Below are 19,372 nucleotides of genomic sequence, written 5' to 3' on the forward strand. Positions count from 1 at the left end.
TAATAGATAGATAGATAGATAGATAGATAATATACATAGGGAATATACATAGATTAAAATAAAATGCAATAACTTTCGGATGTGATGTACAGAAACGTTCCGCGACTGAACACTGGCAACAAAACATTCCTTGGAATAACCATTGCGATGGGTGTCACATGCATCGAGATCGATTCTAACCCGATATTACAACTTCCGGTGGGATATGATTAACATCGATTGATTTACAAACTTCACTCACCTGGTCAATAACCGGCCCGCTATGAACTCTAAAGCGGGCATGCGTAAAGGAAATACGCCACATAGAAGTTGAATATGAACACTGCAACATTGCAATTACATGAGCCGCGCGGGTAAAGTGTGCGTAATAGGCACATTTCTATTGGGAACGTTTTGTAACGTTGCGTCTGCTGAACATGCCCCGCGATGTGATGACGTATGGACGTATAGACAACAAACAGTTGTTGGAGCCGAGTTCGGCTAGCTAGCACGGGGGGGACACAAAAACAGCAACTTTGCGACGAGAGGCGCAGCGATATACATGTGGAATATGACACGACGTGATATTTCTTTATTTTGACAATACTTAAGACTGGAAGATCGTCGGTCGGAAATCCTTCGGCATAAACACGCCAGCACCGCCGAAACATGCTCGGGACTGTGACGCGTGTTTTCTTCCTCGCCTAGCCGAGGGATGCGAGGCGCACGGGGGGAGACCGAGAGACACGTTCGGGAATTGTTATTTTGGGATAGAAGGCTGGATTCAGGAAAACAAAGCATTCGGGTTCACAAACAGGACCGCGCATGCAGTCGCTTTGGCGTAGGTGTCATTGTTAACCGGGCAATAACTTCAGCTATCTAGCTATATTGTTTTACGCAAACGATGGTCGTGGCTGGAGCTAGACAGTTCACTTTTGTTAGCTCACGTTAGCGCGTAATGGAGGCACCATGAGCGACTGACTCAATTTTTAGCTGGCTAGACAGGTAGCTAGCTAGCTAGTCCTTCTAGAATACCTCGAGGTATCCTTCCATATCCAGCTAACGTTACAAAACCGTCTGACCAAAATTAAGATAGACGCATTTGTGACCACAGTGTAGCTATTGAATATTCCGTTGTTGTGCAGTTCATTGTTAGCTAGTCATCGAACATCAGCTAGTCGCACGCTAACACGGTAGCAATAGTTGGCATTAGCTGGAGACTAGGCAGCTGCTGTTAGGAACATGACTAGTAGTTGTGCATAACAAGGGAATCACCGTTTTGTCACAATTATATCAGGTGTGTTACATAAGTCAGAATAAATTGACACCCATATCATTCAAGTACCTGCAGGTAGGCCTAGCTAATTGTTATTGTGTAACGTTACACTATCCATCAATGCAAGGAAATTACAACTTCAGGCCTCTAATACTCCAAAGTACCTGTAAACATATCTGGCAGCCCATCATTAAATCAACCCGTTGCTTTAATTGGCAAGTAAATGGTCAAGTTGTCTATTAATGAAGTTGTTTACGATTATTAGTTTTAAAATAATGTATTTGTCAGGTGTGAATATTCTTAAATGTGACATGTCTGTGATATAGGCAGCATGCAGGTTTAGAAGTGTTGTTGACATTTCACATGGCACATAGGCAAAACATTTAGGCTGCTCCACAGGCCATCATCAAGTCAATAATATCTGTGTCGTTAAGCCCTTCTGCATTCAACTTTGCTCAATCCCCGGGAATGAAAATATGAATATCGGGGAGCAGTCTCTAGATTCTTGCAATGTCAAGACAAAGAACAATGTGGATGATAACAGCGTCAACAGCACAGAGGAGATCATACCGCGGCTCACTGCACTAATGGACGGGGATCTGGGTAAACAAAACACTGACACGGACGCCGCGGAGACGCCGTCACCCCGGCTGACCGACAACCCACGGGGGGACGAGGAGGACAACAGTCGGACGAGAGACATGCTGGAAATAGACGAGGTGAACGGGAATAAGAACAGTGGTTCGCCGGACACCTCAGCGGTCGTGAGTCCAGACTTGAACGTTCCCAATGACGACCGACACAGAGTGGACGTTCTCAAAGACACGGAGCCGCCAGCTCCGATAATGGCGACGGGGCCGGAGGAGGAGGAGGAGGATGGCGGTGATATGGACATCGGGGTGGATTTGAGCCTGGACGAGAGTGGCGTATTGGAGTCCGAGCCAACAGAACAGGGACCATCTTTAGCGGAGGAGACCCACTCCTCGGACTGTGCTCGTCCAGATTCCACAGCCCAGGATGAGGCCAAGGAGGGGGCAGGCAGTCCCCCAGAACCGGGGCAGGAGAGCGGGACTCCGGCCTCTGCCCCAGACCAGCCCCCCCCCCCCACGGAGGAGGAGGGGGAGGACGGGCACAAACCGGGGGTCAAGAGGGTGACGTTCCCCTCGGATGAAGACATCGTCTCTGGAGCGGTGGAGCCCAAGGATCCCTGGAGACATGGTAAACACACACGCGCACACTCCCTGGAGACATGGTAAAACACACACACACTCCCTGGAGACATGGTAAAACACACACACACTCCCTGGAGACATGGTAAAACACACACACACTCCCTGGAGACATGGTAAAACACACACACACACTCCCTGGAGACCTGGTAAACACACACACACTCACGATTTCTCTCCCTCCCTCTCTCTCTCTCTCTCTCTCTCTCTCTCTCACACACACATAAACACCAGTCTCACACACACACACGATCAGTAGGTAGCTTGTGCTTCATTCTACTTGTGTTAAATTAAGGCCAGTGGGTGAGTGTATCACCCCCCAGCCTAGAATCAGGCTAATTAGGGTTCAGTGTCACAGTGGAATGTCCCGGTGTTCCGAAAGGACTGTTCCATGATTCTGGTCTCACCTGCTCCCTCTGAAGCCCCCAGGTTCCACCCCCCACTGACTTCCATAGCAACCCCCTACACCTCACGCGTGATCTCACCAGTGTCGGTTTCATCCTGAGGCGGCGCGGCCTACCCAGCTGGCCACCTTCATTGTTTTTTCTTTTCACAGCGACGACTGGAGCGTTTTTTTTTTTTTTTTTCTGCCGTCTCGCATTATGTATTTGATGCAGGCAGAAGAAGACCTATCAAGTATGTTTCACGTTGTGGTTCTTGTGATGTCATCACATAGCTAGGCCAAGGCTTTAGGCTATGTGTTGTGTTTTCAGAGAGTGCAGATTTAAGACACCAATGAAAGACACCGTAGGGAAGGCAACGGCGGGCTGCCCCTAGTGCTGGTTTAGCTGCTAGCCACATCCTTACAGCCTGGCAAGTCTGGAAACTTGTCAGTTCATTGGTTTGAGTGAGTCATATCGTATCCTAGATATGGTATATAGTCATTGTATTAAACCCGCCCCATATTAGATAAACGGTTGTGATTGGTCCACCACACAATCTGAGTTTCTGGAAATCTCTCTTAATGGGAGCATTACCAGACTGATGCGTGGAGAAAAGCAGAATGTGAGGTCATGTGATCAGGATGGCGATGCCAAGCTGATATCCGTAGACCTCAGTGAGCTGAAGCAGACACTCCTTGCAGGTGTGTTGTTTTAGTAGGCTACTGTTGATTCAGTGAAAATATGGTAAATGGGCCTAGTCATTGACAGTTTTTAAGGCAGGGGTGTGCGTGGTGTTTGTGTGTGTCTATAGTTTCCTCATGGGCGCATTTCCAGACAAGGTTGCTTGATGTAGTGTTAGCATCCGACAGAGGAGGCTAGTCGTTAGTCATTTTGGAAGTGACTGAAGCACAAGCAGGACAGTCTTGTGTTACCTAATGTGCTGTTGAATTGGAACGGTCTAGATGATGACATCATAATTGTCTTGCAGAGAGCCATTCACAGAGAGAGAGCGAGAGAGCCATTGTTTTCCCCCCAAAACAAGTACACTGACATCCTCGACCAATCAGCTCTCAGCAGAGATGACATTCACAAATCAGTCCGTTTTCTGTTCTTCTTACCTCCAATTTGTTCCATTTCGATTTCAGGTCAGGGACAGGAATCTACTTGCTAATGCTGACTCATGGATTACGGCTCTATCCGATTGGTTTATTAGCGGTTGCGCAAACATCCATCCACGAGTGGAATGGCGTGGAGTGGCGGAGCAGGCTGCAAATCTGAAGATTTAAAATCTGAACATTTTTTTGTCTTAATCATCCAACAGGGCCCCCAGCGTTTTCCAGCTTACTCCATCACAAGACTTCTCAGAAAAATGTTTCTGGAAATAGATATGCGGCTGAGGCTACAGCAAGCTTTTAGGCGGAGGGAAGACATTATCATCAGTTTATTTAAGTTTCAAAGGTCCAACTGATAGTGCCAGCCAGCCAGGGGAGAGTGGTCTGGGCAAACACATGATAAACCATTTAGCCTAGGCCCTACACGATAACATTATGCCAGTTAAAAACTGAGAGCACTGATGATATGATATTATCGGTACTGTACTATTTAGGGCTCTGAATTTTGTACGTCGGTTCAGATTCGCCTCTTCAAACCAGAGATTCGACGATTTGTTCGTCCTTTTTTGCCCATTATCTCTAGGAGGTGAGCCTGCAGGAGTCGGGACAGAGTCAGACTTTAAACTCAAACAGCACAAATCAGGCAGCACAATAAAAGACGCATCTTTTTCTTGCTAAAGATGAATCTTCTTCTAGCGCACATTGTCCATCGGCTTCAGATGCCCCCATGTTTTTATGAAGTGTTTCCCAATTCTCATAGCCTACATTAGGGTTGGGCGATTTGACGATAGTCTCCTTAACTGCCCATTTCAAAGCGTGCGCGAATAGTCTCATGCGTTGGGCAGCAGTCAGTAAGGAAATGTTTTGGCGGTCACTAAAGACTTTTTTTCGCAGACGTTAGAGCTCAATCTATGGGAAAATGTATTTTTGGCAGCGGTTATCTTAGTTAATACAAGAAGATTGATCTAGGAAAGCTGTTTTGTGTTGTGATATTCCTTTTGGGAAACGCACATGATTGCTGGCGCACAGTAGGCTAGGCTAGACACACAGCGGAGGGGAGAGGGGTTCCCCGTCTTCTTCCCTCCACAATACAAGTCTTAAGTCTCCTTTTACTGCACAACAAATAGCTGTGGTAATAGCCTAGGTCTAAAACTAATGATTGGCCTGTCCTATATAAATCACAAGGCAGGCGAGACGTCATAGCCCAACAGCGCATATCGACAGTGGAGCAAAAAAACGACTGGTCGACTTCAAGAATCTCAATCGACTTAAGGGTCTCCGACTGATGATTCGACTTGTCGACTGTCAGGGGGCAGCCCTGGTACTATTTCAGTCCTGGGAGCGGACAGCACTCTCAGTGTCAGTCCTGGGAGAACATTAGCATAGCATCTGTACTTAATTGCAGATCAACTCGGGTCAATGTTAGATTGCCGTCGACTGGCTTTAGGCCCATCTGACCTTGATGATCTGTCTATACTAGTCTGATAATCATTTTCACTCTCAACTATGGCCCTCTGAAGCACAGTAGCTGCAGCATTAGTGTCTCTCCTGCACCCGTCTCTGCCTCAACAACACCCACCCGAAGTCGGGCCTTGATCCAAAATGCTGAGCTGCTTGTTCTGATCGTTTAGCTGTCACACCCCTTAACCTTCTTACACAAGTCTTCCTCATATCCCAAGTCTGGATGTTTCATCCAAAAGTAAAGTTGGTTTGAGGAAGAGTATAAGATGAGGAAGAGTATAAGATGAGAAAGAGTATAACATGAGAAAGAGTATAAGATGAGGAAGAGTATAAGATGAGAAAGAGTATAAGATGAGGAAGAGTATAAGAGGAAGAGTACAAGAGGAGGAAGAGTACAAGAGGAGGAAGAGTACAAGAGGAGGAAGAGTACAAGAGGAGGAAGAGTATAAGAGGAGGAACAGTATAAGAGGAACAGTATAAGATGAGGAAGAGTATAAGAGGAGGAAGAGTATTAGGTAGAGTATAAGATGAGGAAGAGTATAAGATGGCGCTGGCACCGGACACCACCCTTGTCCCTCCTCGTCTCTCTCCTCCTCTGTAATGTGACGTGAAGGAACAGGCCCCGATCCCTCCCTCTCTCTATCCCTCCATCCACCCTCTCCCTCCCTCCATCCCTCCCTCCATCTCTTAGCAGTATATCCCGGGGTCATGTTCACCGAAGGGGAAGTCAGATCCTCTGCCTGAGGGAGGCTGATACGGTCACTGAGCTGAAGCCCAGGAAACGGGACTAGTAGGACTATCTCCACACGCACACACACACACACACACACACACACACACACCACCTCCTCCTCCTCCTCCTCCCTGCCTCTTCCTGGTCCCGTGGTCAGAGATCACCCCATTGGGCGGGGTTGTCTTGTAACAGGAGTTCCGCCACTCTCTGTTAGATCTAGTATTAGACCTAGAAGACTAAACCCTATTATCTTGTTGTTGAAACTAAAGAGGCCTTAGACGCCGTAGTCAACAAGGTGTTGTAGTTATAGCAGGCCTGGCTGGTGTATCATTTCCCCGTTTTTCATTCTCTCTCTCTGCCTTATGCCGGCATGCCCGTGGGTTCTAGGGACTCTAGTCTCTACCTGCTTTACATAGTATGCTGCTTGAATCATCTGCCTCTTCGAGTGCCCTAAGCTAGTTCTTTACAAAATAAGCAATTTAGCAGTGTCCCCTCTAGCAAGTCGCCTAGTTATAGGCCCGGTGCTGTCTAATTGGGCTCAGGTTTCCATGGTACAAAAGACCACAGACATTTAAGCTGGATGTCACACAGTCTTATCAAGCATGTCGGGGTCATACAATACTGCACTTGGCTGTTATTGATCCCCTGCCAATAATAGTGCGAGTGTCACTTTGCAGCTGAAGAGAACAGTGTGAATTTCAATGTATTTCTGTTTTTGGGGGGTTCAACTTTAGTGTCTGAGACCGTGTTCTGTGCTGTTCTAGCACCTCTTGTTCTCTCTCTCTTTCTCTCTCTCTCTCTCTCCCCCTCTCTCTCTCCCTCCTCCCAGTCCCAGGCACATGTTACATCACATCCTGAGATTCCTGAACTTCCCAGTGCCCAGCTCTCCTCCCTTCCTCCCTCGTTCTCCCTCTCCACCCTCGCCTTCATCCCTTCTTCTGTCCCCTCTAATCCCTCCTCACTTTCCCCTCTCCTCCCTCCCTCCCTCCCTTCTTCCACCTCTCCTTCCTATCCCACCTCCTTCCCCTTCCCCCTCTCCTCTCTCCCTCTCTCTGTCTGGTGCAGGGGTCGACAACCTGCGCCTCTTTATCCCCTCTCCACTGGCTCTCATAAAAACTACCCAGAATGCTTCAAATGAAGTGTTTGATGCTCAAAGTGTCCTGGGGGAGGATCCCCAGACCTCCCCCTCCCTTAATGACCCGCCCACCACCACCACCACACAGGTGCTTACCACCTGGCCTGAAAAAAAATCTAGAGTAAACACTGCCTTTATTATAAGGCTCAAATCTTTTGCGGCTCCAGTCAACGTTTGTATTTATTTTTTGATAGTGAAGGTTGCCGACCCCTGGTCTAGAGTCTCTGCAGGCTCCACACATGAGCCGGGGGGCATTGAACCAACTCTGGGTTCATTCGTGCGCCATTTAGCCAACATTTTATGACTAATAGGCTTACTGCAGCATTGTTTTAGGTTAAATTACAAAAAATGAGCCTTGGACTGTAAACCTGGACCAGGCCCCCAGGATTCTACATCTAAAGTGAAGCCCTATTGAACCGTTTGAACATGCGCAGTCAAAGGTATCAATGACGCGTTCTTGTAGTCCACGAACAGATTGCGTTCATGGCTCTCCCCGCTCGGCTTGCTTATTAATCTACTTTCGTCAAATATATCCGTTGGAAAACATATTTTTTATCCATATTAGTTTTAACAGTATAATTGTGACTTAACATGTTTTGTTTGCTAATGGGTGATATTCATTCTGTTTCAAGCTCGGCGGGTTAGCCACAAACTTCATGCCGCAACGAGAGATCCCATCTCTGGGTGGACAGCTGTTCTACTCGCCTGGGACCAGGTCCCCTGGAGCTATTTCGCCTGGCTGCCCATCGCGTTGTTGTGAACAGAATGAATGCCACCTACTAGCAAACAAAACATGTTCAGTCACAATTATACTGTTAAAACTAAGATGCCTGGATAAAAAAATATGTTTTCCAACGGATATATTTGACAAAGTAGATTAATAAGCAAGCCGCTTTTAATCGCTAACTCAGAGCGGGGAGAGCCATGAACGCAATCTGTTCGTGGACTACAAGAACGCATCATTGAGACCTTTGACTGCGCATGTCAAAGGTATCAGTGACGCATTTTTTTCAAAGATGGCGCGGTTCGATAGGGCTTCACTTTTTCGAGCAGTCAGTGAATGGAGTGACCCTGTCCAGTTCTATTAATACATCCATGACCTGGACAGGGCCTAGCAGTGAGGGCGGTAACTCTAACTGTTCTTGGACCGGGCATTTGTGCCCGAGCCTACGTGCAGTCTCATGTCAGTCAGCCCACCCTGGACCCAGTTGGCACCGGAGCTCGTGTGACTCATTGACCCGTGAGATGTTGTTTGATGTGGCTTTAGACCAACGAACCTGATAACTCCCCGTGTTGAGTCTGGCCCGGTTTGTGTGTGTGTTTGTGTGTTTGTGTGTTTGTGTGTCCTGCTCTGTCCGTTCTTCTCCTGCAGTGTGGGGTCGTGACCTGAACCCTGGCCTTTCTGTGTTTATGTGCGTGCGTGCGTGTGTGCGCGTGCATGTCTAAACTTCAGTCATGTGACCTTGGAGTTCAGCCAGTGCAACCAGCCAAGGCATCCATTTTATTTGGCTGTGTTTTCACTGGGTCAGGTTGCCAGTACCCTTGTGAAATCCATCCACATTCATGTCCAATATTTGAGCAGGGACAAGGACAAGGATACACAGATTATACACATTGATGGCTAGAAACAAAGACGTATCACTGGCTAAGTAAAAGTTAAATAAATAAATAAATCTAACCACCACATGGGTCTGGGCCTACATAGATCATGTCCTAAATTATAGATTACGTACTAAGTACCATTCCTACATTCGGTAGGCCAGCTAGATAATCAACTTGTTGGCACGTACTCAGCCACTGTTCCGAGTCATTCATGCCTAGACTGGTTTGAAATGATCCCATTTAGCTCAAAGAAGAACACGTTTCTCTGCCTCCACGCGCGTCACAAGAGTATCATCAGCATATTATTATCAGGCAATAAACCCCTTATCTCTCCTCTTATCCAGCGAAGACAGGAGAGGGGAAGAGGAGTGTTGAGGAGGAGGAGGCTGGCGGCCAATAAACACCTGTCACAAAATGTCCGCTCACTTATGTGTTTCAGAAGGGTCAGTCCTACTGTTAGAAGCGTGATGTCACTCTTCTGTTTCGAGGGGGGTCTTGCTCTGACAAAGACCGACGCTACAGTGGTTGTTCTATCATACTGTCAGCGTGAAGAACGATGACCCCGCTGAGACTTGGTTTTAAAATGTGTTTTGGACAATCGGATCACAAGTGGACAGCGAGACACATCATCGTTTACACCCGTGTCTATCACGCGTCTCCAAATGTGTCCAGCTGACCACTTGTGTTCGTACGTAGTAACCATAGTAACTCACTCCTGCCTGCGTGCGTGTCACACACTGCTCCATGTAAACAAATCAATAATCAGTCGGTTTGACTTCGAGCAGATTGAAAAAAGTGAAAAGAACTAATGAACATAGTAGGACTTTTTCCAACTGTTCTGATTTAAAAAGCGCAGGCTAAGGCGAAAAAGGAGAAACATTACCCTGCATCGATGACGTGTTTTCCCGTTACGTTTTTATCGGGGACGCATTAGCGTTCAGACTACTAAAGATATGTGGTCAAATGCGTCCCAGACCACCTCGGCAAGTGGTCGGACGAAACATTTCACAAAACTCTTTGGTGGCCGTTTACACTGGTATTTAGCGCTGTCCACTTTGAATCTGATCGTTCAAGACACATTCTGAAACCAAGTCTAAACGGGGTCAGTGATGTCCTGACACACCGAGTCGTCGCTGTGCTGGCATAGTTCGTCCTTAAGATTGGGTTGGATTGCCGTGGCCTGAATGTGTTGTGCTGACTCAGCATAAAGCTTTGTTGCTAATATGCCCTGGCTGTTACGTGTTGTAAGGGCTGTTACGTGTTATAACGCGTTGTTGTAAGGGCTGTTACGTGTTATAACGCGTTGTTGGAAGGGCTGTTAAGTGTTATAACGCGTTGTTGGAAGGGCTGTTACGTGTCATAACGCGCTGTTGTAAGGGCTGTTACGTGTTATAACGCGTTGTTGTAAGGGATGTTACGTGTTATAACGCGTTGTTGTAAGGGCTGTTACGTGTTATAACGTGTTGTTGTAAGGGATGTTACGTGTTATAACGCGTTGTTGTAAGGGCTGTTACGTGTTATAACGCGTTGTTGTAAGGGCTGTTACATGTTATAATGCGTTGTTGGAAGGGCTGTTACGTGTTATAATTTAAGTGCAATTCTCCATTTGAGTGAGTGCATAGATCAGGCCTCATCTGTGGATTGGGAATGTCTTGACTGCCACACACACACACACACACACACACAGAGAGAGAGAGAGAGAGAGAGGGAGAGAGAGGTCTATCCCTCCAACCCTAGCGAGAGAGAGAGAGAGAGGCGGAACCGTGTCCGGGTCCCCAGCCCGAGCCTCCTTGACTGCTAAGTGCTCTTAGTTAATGATTGACGGTTGAGCTGCTTGGCCCTGATCGAGCTGTGGACGTGGCCATCCTCATCATCATCATCTCCTTCCTCTCTGGCTCTGACGCCGGGCCGCCTGGCCTGGACACGTCGCCGTAGCCAAACTTCCTCAGCCAGCTGGAGCAGCAGTTTGGATACAGAGGGAGCAGAGATACAGGAGGAGTTGTGTGTGTGTGTGTGTGTGTGTGTGTGTGTGTGTGTGTGTGTGTGTGTGTGTGTGTGTGTGTGTGTGAGTGTGAGTGGGGGGGGGGGGGGTTACTGAGGATAGAAGAGGCTTGACAACACTAGTCTGTTGTTCTATTACTGAATCCTCTGTCACCTCATCTGTCAGCCTTTTGTGACGTCACTGTTTGCGATGTCACCATTAGCCGGTGATGTCACCTTTTCGGTTGTGACGTCATCGTCAGCTGGTGTGACGTCACCTTTACTTTAGATCCGCGACGTCGCCTTTCGATTGGGATTTCGCCGTCAGAATCTGTCAGAACATTCTACCCGTTGGAACTAACAGCTGCCGGGTTCGCCGGCCTAGATAGGGCCCCCTGTCCGTCTTCATCGGAAGCATTCGTCAGCTATCTCTCGCCTCACAGTCACATCGGCCGCGAGTGTTGCGCGTATTTTGTCCCCTGCCCTTGATCCTGCCCCCCTCCCAGAGGCCCAGGAGGGCCCCGGTCAGCAGGTGCGCCGGCCCACGGCGGAGCCGCCCCGTCCCGGGTGCGGAGCGTTCCTCCCTGCCCTCCGCGACCGGGCAGCCATGCAGCTGTTACGTGCGAATGACGCCGCCCGCTGTGGCCCTCCACAACACGGCAGTGTGAAAGGGCAGGGAGGAGGGGGAGGAGGGCGGGCCAGGGGTGCTATTTTAGACGCTAACACTCAGATGTAAAACAGCAGGGTGCCGCCTGGCTCTGGCACGCACACACACACACACACACACACACACACACAAAGGCTTGGACTGAGGACTCCCCGCCCCATTCCATACATTCAACTAGCTGCACGTGGTTGTCTGACTGCTGACTGGTCCTCCGCCACGCCCGCTCCTGACCCCTCTCCTGTCCCTGTCCTGTCCCTCTCCTGTCCTTGTCCCTCTCCTGTCCCTGTCCTTGTCCCTGTACTTGTCCCTGTCCTGCATCCTCACACCACCTTGTCCCTGTCCTGTCCCTCTCCTGTACTAGTCCCTGTCCTGCATCCTCACACCTCCTTGTCCTCTTGAAACCCTTTACCAATCCCAGGACAGTTAACTCTCTAAGTACTCATCTGCCTCTGTTGGTCTAGCTCTCTCTCTCTCTCTCTCTCTCTCTCTCTCTCTCTCTCTCTCTCTCTCTCTCTCTCTCCCAGCACTCTTATCTCCCTCTCTCTCTCTCTCCCTCTCTCTCTGTGCACCTCTCTTTCTCTCTCTCCCTCTCACTCCCTCCTTCATCTTGTTTGCTGTTTGATGGTGTGAGTGAACGCCTGCTGACGTCCGCAGGGCTGACCCCCATGCTGGCCACCGCAGGTCCGGCCCCAGCCCCCAGTACAGGGCTGACCCCCATGCTGGCCACCGCAGGTCCAGCCCCAGCCCCCAGTACAGGGCTGACCCCCATGCTGGCCACCGCAGGTCCAGCCCCAGCCCCCAGTACAGGGCTGACCCCCATGCTGGCCACCGCAGGTCCAGCCCCAGCCCCCAGTACAGGGCTGACCCCCATGCTGGCCACCGCAGGTCCGGCCCCAGCCCCCAGTACAGGGCTGACCCCCATGCTGGCCACCGCAGGTCCGGCCCCAGCCTCCAGTACAGGGCTGAGAGATGGGCTCACTGGTCATTGAATGGATATTGATGACCAGTGGATCTTCATGAAAACATTTACAGTATGGCAACAGGGTGGCATATCCCATGTTTAGTTCATGTAAAAAAAAATAAGACATGCCAAGACATCCAGGATTTTAGCGTGGAAATCTTTTCCTGCTAATTCTATTTATATAGACAACCAGACAAGACCAGGCAGCTCGTCTGTCCCTCTCCTGTCCACTCACACACACACACACACACACACACACACACACACACACACACACACACACACACACACTCAGCTGCTCTGCTCAGATTCTTCACTCTCCCCCCACAGTCCTCCCGTCCTCTCCTCTCCACCCCTCCTCCTCTCCTCTCCACCCCTCCTCCTCTCCTCTCCACCCCTCCTCCTCTTCTCTCCACCCCTCCTCCTCTCCTCTCCACCCCTCCATCTCTCCTCTCCACCCCTCTATCTCTCCTCTCCACCCCTCCTCCTCTCCTCTCCACCCCTCCATCTCTCCTCTCCACCCCTCCCTCTCTCCTCTCCACCCCTCCTCCTCTCCTCTCCACCCCTCCCTCTCTCCTCTGCACCCCTCCATCTCTCCTCTCCCTCCCTCTGTCACCGGGGAGATGAGAGAACGCTCGGCACCGACGGCCACTGTGTCTTTGCACTGTTCCCCATCAACGAGACAGAGAGGGATGAAGAGGTGAAGAGACAGCAAAAGAGAGAGGAGAATACAAGAAAGAGACAGGAGGTGAGGAGGAGGAAAGAATGGGGTGATGAGGGAAAGACGGATGGACAGACAGACAGAATGCAAGGGGAGGAGGAGAGGGGAGATGAGAGATTGATTTGACACACGGGGAAATTGGGTCAGACAGAACGTTCACTTAGATGGATTTTGCATTAGTAGTTAGCAACAGCATTAGTAGTTGGGTTCATTTTCTGGGTAGCGGCATCACGTTATACTGTGGATACCCAGACCTCAAGATTCACCAATTCTTTATTTGTCACATGTAACTTACGTGTTGCTGCAGACTCAATAACAGATAGACTCCAATACTCAATTTACTAATTACTAATTTAAAAGTTACACATTTACAAATTACACAAGTACAATTTCTATACAGTATAAAGGATTTAAAGGAGTAAAGGGAAAATGCATGTTAATCCCTGTTTTAAGGTTACTTATGATCATATACAATGGTTCAGATCAAAACGTTGACAAAACTAGCACTTTTGAGAAAGTCTGATAATTGCTCTACCACCGTTTTGGTCATAAAATGGATGTGGGTGGGCACCTTGAAAAATCGTTCAAAAACATGTTAACTCTCAATTTCAAAGACAAGAAGCTCACCAAGGGGGTAATTGGTGTCCGTTGGTGTTCTGACATCAAATTCGCCACAAAGTATGAATCCTGTAGGGTTTTATTGATCATTTTATGAAATCCATTGACTTGTATTGAAGCGACCGTTGGTAGATGTGTAGATCAATCCGCAGAGGGGATTCAGGAAGCAGAACTACTTCAAGGCATTGAGCAAGATCGGAATCAGTTCAAGCGAAAGTTTACACATGTATGTGCTGCGACCAAATAGTTCTATGCTAAATATTTTTTTTTAAAAGCCTTTCCAGATGAACTAGAATCTTACTTTATGGCGAATTATATGTCAGAACACCAACTAACACCTAGGTGAGTTTCTTGTCTTTAAAATTTAGAGTTTAACATGTTTTTTTTAAAACATTTTCACAGTGCCCACCCACATCCATTGTATGACCAAAACGGTGGTAGAGCAATTATCAGACTTTCTCAAAAAGGCTAGTTTTGTCAACGTTTTGATCTGAACCATTGTATATGATCATAAGTAACCTTAAAACAGGGCTAAACATGCATTTTCCCCTTACTACTCCTTTAAGTTTGCTGTCTTATTAGACTAAATTAGATCAGATCCTCTATTAGCCACGATGACGGCATGGCAGATAAGGTAAGATCTCTCATGTGTGGGAGATCTCGGCTCGTTAGGATGAATGGGGTTCAGGTCAGAGAGATTTCAGGCAGGCTTTCCCCAGGCACAGATTAGTCCCAGATTATAAAGAACATTTCTGTGGAGATGCTCCATTGAAAGGGTTTCTTAGTCCCAGACTAGGATTAGACTGGAATTAAGACTAGAGTTATGAGGCCATTTCACTGGATAATCTCCATGTTTCCAGTCTTGGATTATAGGCGTAATCTCCGTCTGGTAAACCAGCCTATCGACTGAACCAAAGCCTTGATTCTAACCCCTCTTAGCAGCACCCCCAACCTTCAACCTTTCTCTCAGGTCACGGCTTTCTCCTTGAGCTGTATAGTAGCCGGCCATCTGGCATGGCTGGAGTAGAGAGTCAACAACACTCTGATCTATGTCTTTGGAAGTCCTGTCACTGGAGTACCGAAGCGGAAGCAGGAAGAGAAATGCCCCATGGGACTTTAAATCTGAAAGAAAATATGAAAGGTAGTCAATGGGGAGAGAGAAATATTTCTTTGCTAACTCTCAAGTTAGCTAATATTAGCTGACATTACACTTGTTCAACACGCACTAAAATCTTGTAAAGGCGGTCCTGCATGCTGGCTCTTACAGAACTATCTCTCCTTTCGCGTAGCTGCAGCTCTCAACATGGCTATTAGTAGTGATTTCACCTGTTTGAATCATTTTAAACTCTTTCTGAGCAGCACATAGCTCGAGAGGTAGGGCGGCCGGCTGGGGATCGCAAGGTCTCCGGTTCGATCCCAGCTCCCGGCAGTGTGCCGACGTGTCCTTGAGCAAGACACCGAACCCCAAAATTGCTCATGTGCGGCATGGTGGTGCAGTACTTCGTACTGTCGCCTTACAGCAAGAAGGTCTCCGGGCTGTTTCTGTGCAGAGTTTGCATGCTCTCCCCACGTTGGCTCGGCTTTCCTCTCAAAAGAACACAATATGAAAAACGTGGAAGAACAGATGCTCTTCAGTCCGGTCCCTGACCAAGACCTAGACTGAGCACTTTGATCTCCGGGCGCCATGAACGATGGCTGCCCTCTGCTCCTGGCTGCCCCTGGAGGAGGACGGCGTTGGAAGGGATAAATGCAGAGAACACTTTCCACCGCCGACCCCTGACTGCATGTGTGTGACGCGTTGCTGCTCACGAGTGTAATTGTGTGTCACCTGCCGTGTGGTGAATTAAAGACCCGTCGAGGTCCCACATTAATAACTGCTGAATGATTGCTGTAGAGTTTTACGACAAACTGCGAATTTGACGACTTGCAAAATTAAAATTGTTTAAAAGTGACAAACCTCATGCGTGTATGGTCACGGCACAGTTCCAACGGGATCGCAAAATTATTTGTTTATCGCCATTGACTAGCGTACATATTTTTTCCGAGGAGGATGGTCCCAGGAGGAAGCTCTTCCTGCTTCTAAACAGACTCTACACCCTTACGGATGTTTGTGGAGGCCTGGGAACCTTGCATGGACTTGGCTGAATTGATAGTTGCTGTCTTTTACTGAATAGCATCGCTGCCTTCTGTCATGTCAATCACCGCTCACTGTATTCTGATTGGTTACTGAGAGTATGTAGGCGGGAGTGAGAAAGGTCCCTGCGTAGGTAATTGGTCAGCGTCAGACTTCAACAGCAGAGTAGCCATAGGCTCCGTCCTGAACCAATACCTAAACGACGTTATGCCCTTGGGGAACCATGATTGGACTGGACATTTGAAAGCGATGTTTAGCCGATCACACTGGGAGTAGTGTTGGCAGAGGGAGCCAGTGTGCTGGATGGAAGCAGGGAGAGGGAGGGAGGCTCTGCCTGTTTCTCTCTCTCTTTGATGGCCTCTAATTGTCTGTGTCCTCCTCACAGATGTGATGGATTGGCCATATTTGAAGCGGTCTGTTCTTTTTTTTATTTGTTTCTGTTTGTGCGTGGCGCGTTGTTTGTGTAACGTTATCCGTGTATCCATCATGTAGCCCTCTGTGTATGGAGTAGAGGTCTTCTCGGGTCCAAAAAGACGGACCCGAACCCGAATGGATCCGATAAATTCGTTCCGAGATCCGACTGGATCCGATCATTTGAAAAAAATATATATACCGACCCAAATTTGTCCCGAGACATTACAGACCCGATCCGATAAATGTCCGAGAGCAGGAGTAGGACAGAGACCCGAGTTCGGGTCGGGTCGGCGGTTCCGACAGACTATTTAAAGTTGCTACTAAAATGCCACACTGCTAAAAACGTTTATCAGGTCGTAGTCTCCCTACAACATATGGTAGCCTCATACAATCAATCAAATAATCGATCAAAGAGAAAGACCTAACGTGTAGAACTAGTCTAGGCTATATGAAATCAATCGCTATATATAACAGCGCCTACTTTCTTCTCCTATTTGTTGACAATATGCATGAAGTTGGCCCAGACAGAAGAGGTGCTGGTGGGTTTGACCTCTTTATATTCATTATTCTGTAACTTTAGTTTAACATCAGACAAGCTGCTAACGGTGTCCATCTTTCTTTGTTTGCTATTTTCCCCGCTCTGTCTCAACTCGCAATCACGCATGCGTTTTGTCTCGTGAGATTCAGCGCTGCGCGCCAAAAGAAAATAATGATTAAAAAAAAGAAACGATTCAGCGCTGCGCTGATCACGGATCTTCTCAGATCCACTCGGGTATTACACATAATGATAAACAGACCCGGGACCGACGGTAATAGAATGGGATCCGACCCGGACCCGACTGACCATAATAAAACGAGGAAACGTGGACCCGAACCCGTACGGGTCTCGGGTCGGGTCTCGGGTCCCTCGGGTATACCCGACCCGTGAAGACCTCTAGTATGGAGGGATGGTGAGTGGGTGTGAGAGCCTGTTGTCGCTAGTTGGCCTGGCTGCATGAGCTTCTGCGTCACACACACACACACACACACACACACACACACACACACACACACAGGCAAGCTACGACACCACAGCAACATATTAGCTAGGCTGTGCTCTGATTGGACGGCTGTCTTCAGAGTAATTCGTCTGTCAGTAGTGTTTTGTCTCGTCTACGTTGGTGCGTAGAGCCTTTCGCTTGTGCTGAATGAGGCGGGACGGTGACCAGCTGCTGTCCACCTCTGTCCTCCTCCCAGTCTCCTGTCTGTCTATGTGGCACAAAGAGAGCAGACCTGCCCTTGCTGGCTCAGTGCTGTCCTCCTGCACCACACCCTCCAAGAACAACAGCCTACCTCCCTTCTCTTTCTCTCTCTCTCTCTCTCTCTCTCTCTCTCTCTCTCTCTCTCTCTCTCTCTCTGTCGGTCTCTCTCTCCCTCCCTCTCTCTCTCTCTCTGTCTCTATCTCTCACTCTCTGTATCTCTCTTTCTTTCTTTCTCTCTGTCTCTCTCACTCTCTCTTACTCACTCTCTCTCTTTATCTATCTCTCGTGTGTGTGTGTGCGTGCGCGCGCGCGTGTGTGTGTAACCTGCCTGGCGCACACAGTGCACTGAAGCAGGAACTAGGTTAATCAATGTGGAGCAGAGTCCACACAGACAGTCTCTCTCTCTCTCCTTCACCCTCTCTCTCTCTCTCTCTCTCTCTCCTTCAGCCTCTCTCTCTCTCTCTCGTCATTTCATCCATCGATCCAGGCCTGGGCTGCACTGCATTCCAGAGCTCCTTCATTCTCCCCTCCCGTACACTCATGAACTGATAAGAAAAGGTTGGATAGGTGTAAGCAGTAGTTTCACCCAGGCTCCGCCATCTTGATTCCACCCATCCGGCGCCATCAGATCCTTATAGGGAAGAGAGCAGAGGGGAGACCGGTTGTTTGGCTTATCGAGACCGACACACAGCACAGCGAAAACTTCCTGTTTATCCGCTGTGAACCAGGATATTCTGGAGTCTAGGATCTTGCATCTCCTGTGGGATCTGCTTCAGACCAACCATTATGATGGTCGCTGCAGTGGGTGTGTGTGTGTGAGGATGTGTGTGTGTGTGCGCGTGCCTGCGTGCGTACACTGTAGGCGTACGTGTGCTGCAGGTAACGCTATTGAGCTCAGAGACACTTGATTTACTTGGCCTAGCTGGTGGAAGGCAGCCAATCACAATAAACCGGAGGCATGGGCGGGATCTGAGTTATAGTGACGCGTGATGTCATAATAGAACCTTCTCTTAATCATTGTTCACGTGCTGTCAGCTCTGCTATTCTCCTCTCCTTCCCTCTCCTGTCGTCCTCCCCTCTCTCTCCTCTCCTGCCCTCCTCCCCTCTCCTGCCCTCTCCTCCCCTCTCCTGCCCTCTCCCTCTCCTCCCCTCTCCTGCCCTCTCCCTCTCCTGCCCTCCTTCCCTCTCATCTTCTCTTCTCTCCTGCCCTCCTGCCCTCTCCTCCTCTCCTCTCCTCTCCTGCCCTCTCCTCCCCTCTCCTGCCCTCTCCCTCTCCTCTCCTGCCCTCCTCTCCTGCCCTCCTCCCCTCTCCTACCCTCTCCCTCTCCTCTCCTCTCCTGCCCTCCTCCCCTCTCCCTCTCCTCTCCTCCCCTCTCCTCTCCTGCCCTCCTCCCCTCTCCCTCTCCTCTCCTCTCCTGCCCTCCTCCCCTCTCCTGCCCTCCTACCCTCTCCCTCTCCTCTCCTGCCCTCCTCCCCTCTCCCTCTCCTCTCCTGCCCTCCTCCCCTCTCCCTCTCCTCCCCTCTCCTCTCCTGCTCTCCTCTCCTCCCCTCTCCTCTCCTGCCCTCTCCAGGGCCGTGAGTCTACAGCTTCTTTTCCCCCACATGAAAGAGGCTCAACTCAACTACTCGCTTTGGGATTTTCCAGTACAGTCGTCGAGTAAAGTCGAGTCAAGTTGTGGCTTTTTTCACATGACCTCCTTCGAGGTTCTGAGGGAGCTGAGGTGAC

At 49.0% G+C, this 19,372-nt stretch overlaps 1 protein-coding gene across 1 annotated transcript in view; it reads left to right on the top strand.

The window, feature by feature from the left end:
• The first annotated feature begins 445 nt into the window (after nt 1–445).
• Nucleotides 446–19,372, top strand: part of ppp1r37 (protein phosphatase 1, regulatory subunit 37) — a 62,415-nt gene continuing 43,488 nt past the window's right edge. The window contains exon 1 of the mRNA XM_084440461.1: nt 446–2,473. Coding sequence (XP_084296587.1) covers nt 1,732–2,473 — 742 coding nt within the window. The 5' untranslated portion in view covers nt 446–1,731. The remainder of the gene's footprint in view (nt 2,474–19,372) is intronic.

This window comes from Borostomias antarcticus (assembly GCF_949987555.1).
Source record: "Borostomias antarcticus genome assembly, chromosome: 1".
Taxonomy (NCBI): domain Eukaryota; kingdom Metazoa; phylum Chordata; class Actinopteri; order Stomiiformes; family Stomiidae; genus Borostomias; species Borostomias antarcticus.